General features: G+C 47.1%; 1 protein-coding gene across 1 annotated transcript in view; it reads right to left on the bottom strand.

Moving 5' to 3' along the window:
- Window positions 1-11,855, bottom strand: part of LOC138772051 (protein-glutamine gamma-glutamyltransferase E-like) — a 79,374-nt gene extending 67,519 nt beyond the window's left edge. The window contains exon 1 of the mRNA XM_069952143.1: window positions 11,702-11,855. Coding sequence (XP_069808244.1) covers window positions 11,702-11,708 — 7 coding nt within the window. The 5' untranslated portion in view covers window positions 11,709-11,855. The remainder of the gene's footprint in view (window positions 1-11,701) is intronic.
- Window positions 11,856-12,186: the final 331 nt, after the last annotated feature.

The following is a 12,186-nucleotide window of genomic DNA, read 5'->3' on the forward strand; positions in this document are numbered from 1 at the left end:
GTATATACCTGTAGGGATCAGGATACAGGGGTAATCCCATCATATATAATATAGTATATACCTGTAGGGATCAGGATACAGGGGGATTCCCATCATATATAATATAGTATATACCTGTAGGGATCAGGATACAGGGGGATTCCCATCATATATACATTATATCATACTATATTATATATGATGGGGTTACCCCTGTATCCTGATCCCTACAGGTATATACTATATTATATATGATGGGGTTCCACCTGTATCCTGATCCCTACAGGTATATACTATATTATATGTGACGGAAATCCCCTGTATCCTGATCCCTACAGGTATATACTATATTATATATGATGGGAATCCCCCTGTATCCTGATCCCTACAGGTATATACTATATTATATATGATGGGGTTACCCCTGTATCCTGATCCCTACAGGTATATACTATATTATATATGATGGGAATCCCCCTGTATCCTGATCCCTACAGGTATATACTATATTATATATGATGGGGTTACCCCTCTATCCTTATCCCTACAGGTATATACTATATTATATATGATGGGAATCCCCCTGTATCCTGATCCCTACAGGTATATACTATATTATATATGATGGGGTTACCCCTGTATCCTGATCCCTACAGGTATATACTATATTGTATATGATGGGAACCCCCCTTTATCCTTATCCATACAGGTATATACTATATTATTCTAAACATACCAGTCCTCAAAGCAAAATCTGATAATGTGTGTCAATTTATTGTAATAAAATGTAATAAAAATATATATAAATATATAGTAAAAAAGTATATATAAATATATAATAAAAAGAAAAAAAAAATCTTAAACCTGAAGTGTCTTTCTGTCTAGTCCAGGATAAAATACTCATAAACACATCAAAAGCATAAACCACACAAATACATAAGCCCCGGGGCCCTTATAGTACAATAGATCAACACAGAGGGTTAGGGAATGCGGTACAAAAGCATATGAAAACAAATCTGTTTTCTTTTTTCTTCCATTTGTTTTCATATGCTTTTGTACCGCATTCCCTAACCCTCTGTGTTGATCTATTGTACTATAAGGGCCCCGGGGCTTATGTATTTGTGTGGTTTATGCTTTTGATGTGTTTATGAGTATTTTATCCTGGACTAGACAGAAAGACACTTCAGGTTTAAGATTTTTTTTTTCTTTTTATTATATATTTATATATACTTTTTTACTATATATTTATATATATATATTTATTACATTTTATTACAATAAATTGACACATATTATCAGATTTTGCTTTGAGGACTGGTATGTTTAGAATTTTTTAGTTACTGTATACATTGGATGGTGGATTCCAGTTAACCTCAGCCAAATCAGATACAGGTGAGCTGCACCTTAGATCGTTACTGTGCACTTGATATACTATATTATATATGATGGGAATCCACCTTTAGGCCATGTTCACACCACGTATAACACCGGCCGTTCTGTGACCCAGCCGGTGTTATTGAAGATAATCCCGGCCGGGATTTATTTCTGGTGAAATCAAATGCGTGTGCACCTGCATTCGAAATTCACTACTGCACACAATGGAGCATGCTGCCGGAGCCGCACTCTCCATTGTGTGAATTGACAGCAGCTGCAGAAAACTGACACGTACGGCCGGAGCGTATACTGTGTGTATATGCTCCGGCCAGGATTCCATTCATTTCAAATTGCAACAACAGCCGTGATTTATACAAAACATACGTTGTGTGAACATAGCCTTATCCTGATCCCTTTAGGTATATACTATATTATATATGATAGCATACCCCTGTATTTTATCTTATGTCTGAGTTCACATCCAGCTGTCACCATCAACTTAATGGAGGACATGGCATGTTCACAGGATGTTTACTTGAACCTCACAGGTCTGATCACAGGATGTCCCAGTGCCGAGATCTGCTTTAAAGGGTTTGTCAACTGATGATTTTCTTTAAATTATGACTGGAGTGTTGTTTCAAAAAAGTCTGAGCTCAACTCCATTGATTCCTGTTCCTGTGATGTGTCGACCCCAGAGAAACTGCCATATGCAGCCAATTGTTAGTTACCTTCCCTTAGGGTGCGTTTACACAGAAAGATTTATCTGACAGATTTTGGAAGCCAAAGCCAGGAATGGATTTGAAAAGAGGAGAAATCACAGTCTTTCTTTTATGACCTGATCCCTGTTTTTAGTCTGTTCCTGGTTTTGGCTTCAAAGATCTGTCAGATAAATCTGTCTGTGTAAATGCACCATAAGTCAGTGATTGGCTGAGCAGTCCCAGTGGAGTCGGCACATCACAGCAACCTAGAAGAAACAGCAATGACCGGGATCTGGAGCTGCAGGAGATCAGCAGAGGTGAGTATGATTTCTTTTCACAACCTGTCGAGCCTTAGTAAAAAAAGTGTAAGCCCTGGATAACCCCTTAAGGCTATGTGCACACTACGTGAGAGACCGGCCGTTCCGTGACCCGGCTGGGTCATGGAACGTCCGGTCTCTGCAAAAATCATTCCGGCCGGTACTTAAGGATGATCTTTCCGGCCGCAGTGTTCTGATGCATCAGCGTGCGCCCGCGTCAGAACTTCACACAGCACACAATAAAGCTTGCGGCTGGATCCGCTCGCTTCATTGTGTGAACTAACAAGTCTTTCTGCGCCTGAAATTCACTGAATTGCGGCCGCAGAGAACTGACATGTCAGTTCTTTGCGGCGCCGTATGGGATCCCGGCCGGAGCGTATACGATGTGTATACGCTCCGGCCGGGATCCCATTGCAGTAAAGGCAGTGTTCCACACCGTTGTTGCCGATAGCAAGTGTGTGAACATAGCCTAAAACTGTATGGCTGTGTTGCCATAGTTTATTCCAATGCATATTTCATGTTAGACTATGGGAAAAACTTTGTAATCTATGGTCCATTGTATTTAATGGGGATACACAATAATTTGCTTTCTATGCAGATTTTAAACATGTGAATAGCCAGGATGGTAATAATTGCCAGAAGCTTCTCTCCCCAGTTGTCAGTCAATTCCTAATCCTAAAAAATCCTAAAAACTACTTGGAAAAAATGTATGGCCTCTTTATACCCTTTTATCTCTCTGATCTCCAGCTGTAATATATATATATATATATATATATATATATATATATATATATACTGTACTGTATTGTATATGTGCAGGAATGGGACGCTCTCTAGAACACAGTTGTCCCCTTTACCTAATAAAACCTCGGCCACATCCTGTAGTTATCCGGCCTTTAATTGTATGATATGTGCGTTGCCTCCCAACATTTTTTAATCTTGTGGCCTATAATTATTAGTTTATATTCTTACCGGGTAACTTTATATAGTTCTTTTTTATGATTGCAATAATATCTAAAGTTAGACTGTGAAGTGACAAGTCGCATCCTGATTCAGAGCTTCAGAGTTTAGAGTATATATATTATATATAGTGCTTGTATATATAGGAATGTATATGTGACCATTCCAAAGGCCATTTCTCCCAAATATCATCATTAAATGTCATTTCTTGTGTTACCCTTTTGTGTCATTAGTTCTATTGTGGTGACATCTGTTGCTATGTAATACGGTGACAACTAGAGATGGGAGAATCCATTCAGAATCCATTCAGATGGGAGAATCCATTCAGCGCTAATAGAATGTCATCCACAACCATACAATAGGAGTATAGGAGCCTATAATGACTTGGCTGGGCTTCGGCAAATGAACAATCCCTGGACGTCACTGTCACTGAATGGGCCCTATACTCTGCAATTGTGGACAGCCTCATTATAGTTATCAGCCTCAAAATCCTTTTTTTTTTTTTTTTTTTCAAATCTTATCGTCCCTGTGCTCTAGGTGGTTCGGAGGTAAATGGTGATGCTGTATGCAATGCAACTTCCACTCGGTCCATTGCTATGAACCAGCGGCTTAGTGTACTGTACAGAAGCAGGCACTGCCTGTGACTTTCACTCCATTGACATCCAGTATAACCACCATTACAGCTTCCAGTGGATAGAGACACAAATTGGAAGATGCAGCACTCCAAGGAAGTCAACAAAATGGGGATAAATAGAATCCTCTCCATTGTTTCAAGCTTCTAGTGGTGTAATAATAGGGGGTGACAGTCACCCTGGGCCCCTCCAGAGGGGACTATAAATAAACGTTAACCTGTCATTTTCCATCGGTTATTGCTTTTAGGTCAAGGATTGAAAGTCAGAGAGAAACCTTAGACTGCAATGACTTGTTGAGTTCTGTATCTTCATCTGATTTCAATGTGGATATGTGGGTATCATCTGCTGTAATAAGTTCGGTATCTAGGGGAAACAGATCACTGATATCAGGGAGACCAGCCAAAGATAACACTGTCGGCTGCTGGTAAAGCGCTCAATACAGTGAAATCCTAGGTGCATTGCTCCCTGGGAAATACAAATATGCAAAAAAAGAGCCCGTGGGGCCTCATTTAAAGAGGACCTGTCAGCCCAGCTGCCGTGGCGGAGCCCGCCCGACCTCCCAGTAGAGATGAGTCCAACATCAATAGAAAATGACTGAAGCAGTCATTTTCTATGGACATCGGACTCATCTCTAATGATCTACATAACGTGTGCGCTCAGCTTCGGGCCGCGACTTCTCCGCCCCGGGACCGGGTCCAGGAGCAGGACTTCCAGGGAGGGTTAAGTATGCCTGGTTCCACCGGGGGGTCTGGCGGGCTCCGCCACGGCAGCCAGGCTGACGGGTTCTCTTTGAGAGTCTTTGGCTGGTCTCCCTGAGATCAGTGATCTGTTTCTCTTATGGCTCTACTAGGCATTGCTCCCACCTAGCCAGAATCCTGCTCCACACTGATGAGGGGCAACACCCCGAAACAGCTGTCTGTGGATGAATATCTGGCCTTGGTGTTTCCCTTGTCATTACATTGACTTATAGGGCCACTTAATATGGTGGATTGGTGGTTTCCCTACAGGAGCCACCACTTGGCTGGGTCCTTCCCGGAGGGATATCTGGCTAGTCCTGGGTTTCGAGACTCTTAAATGAGGCTGCACGGACTCTTTTCTGCAAGTTTGGTACCTACCTACCTAGAACATCTATGGGGAGCCTGGCTGATGTGATCTTCAGATGGTAAAATATACATAAATCAGAAGACAATTTGGCCAATGTATATTATTAAACCATCGGTTACCAACAAAAAACGATTGCAGATTTGACCTAATTTGCTCTCATTCTGTGAAGTGGCCGACTCCACTACACTGTGATCCATCTGACTCTTACTCTCCAATTGATCTATTTTATGGCTGCCTGTAAAACTTTTACAGTCATCCTTTCCTCATCTCCATTTATTCTCTAGTTCTAGGGATGATTCTTCTTGTTGTTCGTTTACTCTTCCATTTGTTTTTGGTTACTGAACCATTAGAAATATCTACAGACGCTGTCCTCCTATCTACAGCCACTGCCCCCCTATCTACAGCCACTGTCCCCCTATCTACAGCCACTGTCCCCCTGTCTACAGCCACTGTCCCCCTATCTACAGCCACTGTCCTCCTGTCTACAGCCACTGTCCTCCTGTCTACAGACACTGTCCCCCTATCTACAGCCACTGTCCCCCTATCTACAGCCACTGTCCTCCTGTCTACAGCCACTGTCCTCCTGTCTACAGCCACTGTCCTCCTATCTACAGCCACTGTCCCCCTATCTACAGCCACTGTCCCCCTATCTACAGCCACTGTCCTCCTATCTACAGCCACTGTCCTCCTATCTACAGCCACTGTCCCCCTATCTACAGCCACTGTCCCCCTATCTACAGCCACTGTCCCCCTATCTACAGCCACTGCCCCCCTATCTACAGCCACTGTCCCCCTATCTACAGCCACTGTCCCCCTATCTACAGCCACTGCCCCCCTATCTACAGCCACTGTCCTCCTATCTACAGCCACTGCCCCCCTATCTACAGCCACTGTCCCCCTATCTACAGCCACTGTCCCCCTATCTACAGCCACTGTCCTCCTGTCTACAGCCACTGTCCTCCTATCTACAGCCACTGTCCTCCTATCTACAGCCACTGTCCCCCTGTCTACAGCCACTGTCCTCCTATCTACAGCCACTGCCCCCCTATCTACAGCCACTGTCCCCCTATCTACAGCCACTGTCCCCCTGTCTACAGCCACTGTCCCCCTATCTACAGCCACTGTCCTCCTGTCTACAGCCACTGTCCTCCTGTCTACAGACACTGTCCCCCTATCTACAGCCACTGTCCCCCTATCTACAGCCACTGTCCTCCTGTCTACAGCCACTGTCCTCCTGTCTACAGCCACTGTCCTCCTATCTACAGCCACTGTCCCCCTATCTACAGCCACTGTCCCCCTATCTACAGCCACTGTCCTCCTATCTACAGCCACTGTCCTCCTATCTACAGCCACTGTCCCCCTATCTACAGCCACTGTCCCCCTATCTACAGCCACTGTCCCCCTATCTACAGCCACTGCCCCCCTATCTACAGCCACTGTCCCCCTATCTACAGCCACTGTCCCCCTATCTACAGCCACTGCCCCCCTATCTACAGCCACTGTCCTCCTATCTACAGCCACTGTCCCCCTATCTACAGCCACTGTCCCCCTATCTACAGCCACTGTCCTCCTGTCTACAGCCACTGTCCCCCTATCTACAGCCACTGTCCCCCTATCTACAGCCACTGTCCTCCTGTCTACAGACACTGTCCTCCTGTCTACAGCCACTGTCCTCCTATCTACAGCCACTGTCCCCCTATCTACAGCCACTGTCCCCCTATCTACAGGCACTGCCCTCTTATCTACAGCCACTGTCCTCCTATCTACAGCCACTGTCCCCCTATCTAAAGACACTGTCCTCCTATCTACAGCCACTGTCCCCCTATCTACAGCCACTGTCCTCCTATCTATATTCACTGTCCCCCTGTCTATATTCACTGTCCCCCTATCTACAGCCACTGTCCTCCTATCTACAGACACTGTCCCCTCTATCTACAGCCACTGTCCCCCTATCTACAGCCACTGTCCCCCTATCTACAGCCACTGTCCCCCTATCTACAGACACTGTCCCCCTATCTACAGACACTGTCCTCCTATCTACAGCCACTGTCCTCCTATCTACAGACACTGTCCCCCTATCTACAGCCACTGTCCTCCTGTCTACAGACACTGTCCCCCTGTCTACAGCCACTGTCCTCCTGTCTACAGCCACTGTCCCCCTATCTACAGCCACTGTCCTCCTATCTACAGACACTGTCCCCCTATCTACAGCCACTATCCTCCTATTTACAGACACTGTCCCCCTATCTACAGCCACTGTCCTCCTATCTACAGCCACTGTCCTCCTATCTACAGCCACTGTCCTCCTGTCTACAGCCACTGTCCCCCTATCTACAGCCACTGTCCCCCTATCTACAGCCACTGTCCTCCTATCTACAGCCACTGTCCTCCTGTCTACAGCCACTGTCCTCCTGTCTACAGACACTGTCCTTCTATCTACAGCCACTGTCCTCCTATCTACAGCCACTGTCCTCCTGTCTACAGCCACTGTCCTCCTGTCTACAGACACTGTCCTTCTATCTACAGCCGCTGTCCTCCTATCTACAGCCACTGTCCCCCTATCTACAGCCACTGTCCCCCTATCTACAGACACTGTCCCCCTATCTACAGACACTGTCCCCCTATCTACAGAGACTGTCCCCCTATCTACAGCCACTGTCCCCCTATCTACAGCCACTGTCCTCCTGTCTACAGCCACTGTCCTCCTGTCTACAGACACTGTCCTCCTATCTACAGCCACTGTCCCCCTATCTACAGCCACTGTCCCCCTATCTACAGCCACTGCCCCCCTATCTACAGCCACTGTCCCCCTATCTACAGCCACTGTCCCCCTATCTACAGCCACTGTCCCCCTATCTACAGGCACTGCCCTCTTATCTACAGCCACTGTCCTCCTATCTACAGCCACTGTCCCCCTATCTAAAGACACTGTCCTCCTGTCTACAGCCACTGTCCCCCTATCTACAGCCACTGTCCCCCTATCTACAGGCACTGTCCTCCTGTCTACAGCCACTGTCCCCCTGTCTACAGCCACTGTTCTCCTATCTACATTCACTGCCCCCCTATCTATATTCACTGTCCCCCTATCTACAGCCACTGTCCTCTTATCTACAGCCACTGTCCCCCTATCTACAGCCACTGTCCCCCTATCTACAGCCACTGTCCCCCTATCTACAGACACTGTCCTCCTATCTACAGCCACTGTCCCCCTATCTACAGCCACTGTCCTCCTGTCTACAGCCACTGTCCTCCTATCTACAGCCACTGTCCCCCTGTCTACAGACACTGCCCCCCTATCTACAGCCACTGCCCCCCTATCTACAGCCACTGTCCTCCTGTCTACAGCCACTGTCCTCCTGTCTACAGCCACTGTCCCCCTATCTACAGCCACTGTCCCCCTATCTACAGCCACTGTCCCCCTATCTACAGACACTGTCCTCCTGTCTACAGCCACTGTCCCCCTGTCTTCAGCCACTGTCCCCCTATCTACAGCCACTGTCCCCCTATCTACAGCCACTATCCCCCTGTCTACAGACACTGTCCTCCTGTCTACAGCCACTGTCCTCCTATCTACAGCCACTGTCCTCCTATCTACAGCCACTGTCCTCCTGTCTACAGCCACTGTCCTCCTATCTACAGCCACTGTCCCCCTGTCTACAGACACTGCCCCCCTATCTACAGCCACTGCCCCCCTATCTACAGCCACTGTCCTCCTGTCTACAGCCACTGTCCCCCTATCTACAGCCACTGTCCCCCTGTCTACAGACACTGCCCCCCTATCTACAGCCACTGCCCCCCTATCTACAGCCACTGTCCTCCTGTCTACAGCCACTGTCCCCCTATCTACAGCCACTGTCCCCCTATCTACAGCCACTGTCCCCCTATCTACAGACACTGTCCTCCTGTCTACAGCCACTGTCCCCCTGTCTTCAGCCACTGTCCTCCTATCTACAGCCACTATCCCCCTGTCTACAGACACTGTCCCCCTATCTACAGCCACTGTCCCCCTATCTACAGCCACTATCCCCCTGTCTACAGACACTGTCCTCCTGTCTACAGCCACTGTCCTCCTATCTACAGCCACTGTCCTCCTATCTACAGCCACTGTCCTCCTGTCTACAGCCACTGTCCCCCTGTCTTCAGCCACTGTCCCCCTATCTACAGCCACTGTCCCCCTATCTACAGCCACTGTCCCCCTTTCTACAGCCACTGTCCCCCTATCTACAGCCACTGCCCCCCTATCTACAGCCACTGTTCTCCTGTCTACAGACACTGTCCTCCTATCTACAGCCACTGTCCCCCTATCTACAGCCACTGTCCCCCTATCTACCGCCACTGTCCTCCTATCTACAGCCACTGTCCTCCTATCTACAGCCACTGTCCCCCTATCTACAGCCACTGTCCCCCTATCTACAGACACTGTCCCCCTATCTACAGCCACTGTCCTCCTGTCTACAGACACTGTCCCCCTGTCTACAGACACTGTCCTCCTATCTACAGCCACTGTCCCCCTATCTACAGCCACTGTCCCCCTATCTACAGACACTGTCCTCCTATCTACAGCCACTGTCCTCCTGTCTACAGCCACTGTCCTCCTGTCTACAGACACTGTCCTTCTATCTACAGCCACTGTCCCCCTATCTACAGCCACTGTCCCCCTATCTACAGACACTGTCCCCCTATCTACAGACACTGTCCCCTATCTACAGCCACTGTCCCCCTATCTACAGCCACTGTCCTCCTGTCTACAGACACTGTCCTTCTATCTACAGCCACTGTCCCCCTATCTACAGACACTGTCCCCCTATCTACAGGCACTGTCCCCCTTTCTACAGCCACTGTCCCCCTATCTACAGCCACTGTCCCCCTATCTACAGACACTGTCCTCCTATCTACAGACACTGTCCTCCTATCTACAGCCAATGTCCCCCTATCTACAGACACTGTCCTCCTATCTACAGCCACTGTCCTCTTATCTACAGCCACTGTCCTCCTATCTACAGCCACTGTCCCCCTATCTACAGCCACTGTCCTCCTATCTACAGCCACTGTCCTCCTATCTACAGACACTGTCCTCCTATCTACAGCCACTGTCCCCCTATCTACAGACACTGTCCCCTATCTACAGACACTGTCCCCCTGTCTACAGACACTGTCCTCCTATCTACAGCCACTGCCCCCTATCTACAGCCACTGTTCTCCTGTCTACAGCCACTGTCCTCCTATCTACAGCCACTGTCCCCCTATCTACAGCCACTGTCCCCCTATCTACAGCCACTGTCCTCCTATCTACAGCCACTGTCCTCCTATCTACAGCCACTGTCCTCCTGTCTACAGCCACTGTCCTCCTGTCTACAGCAACTGTCCTCCTGTCTACAGCCACTGTCCTCCTATCTACAGCCACTGTCCCCCTATCTATAGACACTGTCCTCCTATCTACAGCCACTGTCCCCCTGTCTACAGACACTGTCCCCCTATCTACAGCCACTGTCCTCCTATCTACAGCCACGGTCCCCTCTATCTACAGCCACTGTCCCCCTATCTACAACCACTGTCCCCCTGTCTACAGACACTGTCCCCCTATCTACAACCACTGTCCCCCTGTCTACAGCCACTGTCCTCCTGTCTACAGACACTGCCCCCCTATCTACAGCCACGGTCCCCCTATCTACAGCCACTGTCCCCCTATCTACAGCCACTGTCCCCCTATCTACAGCCACTGTCCTCCTGTCACAGACACTGCCCCCCTATCTACAGCCACTGTCCCCCTATCTACAGCCACTGTCCTCCTGTTTACAGCCACTGTCCTCCTGTCTACAGCCACTGTCCCTGTAACTCTTCAGAACTAAATCTTATATTACTAAGTCTTAGCTTCTAATACATAAACCTGTACATCCACTTTAAAAGATCACATAGGAACATACATGACAAAATGCATATAACAGTGTGGATAACCATTGCACATCTTATCTGAACAGCACAACGAGTCAAAAATATTAAAGTACAAACGGTATCTAACAAGTTCTTCTCCTAGAGTTTTCCCTCTTAGATGAGAATAATGACTGTGATCAGACTCCATACAACCTTCTAGTTGTATATAGACACTGACACCTATGTGATAATACTATAGTTGTATATAGACACTGACGCCTATGTAATAGTATTATAGTTGTATATAGACACTGACGCCTATGTGATAATACTATAGTTGTATATAGACACTGACGCCTATGTGATAGTATTATGGTTGTATATAGACACTGACGCCTATGTAATAGTACTATAGTTGTATATAGACACTGACGCCTATGTAATAGTACTATAGTTGTATATAGACACTGACGCCTATGTAATAGCACTATAGTTGTATATAGACACTGACACCTATGTAATAGCACTATAGTTGTATATAGACACTGACGCCTATGTGATAGCATTATAGTTGTATATAGACACTGACGCCTATGTAATAGTATTATAGTTGTATATAGACACTGACGCCTATGTGATAGCATTATAGTTGTATATAGACACTGACGCCTATGTGATAGCATTATAGTTGTATATAGACACTGACACCTATGTGATAGCATTATAGTTGTATATCGTACGTGGTGCTAATAATCCATTGACTTACCATCCATGGTGACTTGATGTTCTGCCTGTATGTAGTGACCTGCAGGCTAAGCTCCAACCGACTAACAGCTCGATGTGAATCAACCATTATTTGTATCTTCCTCTCTAGCCTCTCTATTAAAATTCCAGTGAGTGAGTGTTTTATGAGAGTATTAATGGGAGATGCCTTCATGCTTACACTCCGGGATCTCTTCCTGGTTTGCTGCTCACATGATAAGCGGAAGTGCCCAGAGGAGATTCCATCCAATCTGCCATCTTCCTGGCATGCATCCTACTATTTGCTAATGAAAATACCCTGGCACGTTCCTGAGCGAATGCTTCACCAGTGACACCAGAAGCTTCAGTCTGAACTGTTTCTTAGAACAAATCATATTTTACAAGGCCTTGGAAAGGGTTCAGAGTAATCCTACAAAGACGCCTGTCCTAGTTTTTCTCCATGTCCTGAATGATTTTTACAGCTGGTGACAAGCTGCGGGAGTAATGTCT

The sequence above is a fragment of the Dendropsophus ebraccatus genome, chromosome 14, assembly GCF_027789765.1.
Source record: "Dendropsophus ebraccatus isolate aDenEbr1 chromosome 14, aDenEbr1.pat, whole genome shotgun sequence".
Classification (NCBI taxonomy): Eukaryota; Metazoa; Chordata; class Amphibia; order Anura; family Hylidae; genus Dendropsophus; species Dendropsophus ebraccatus.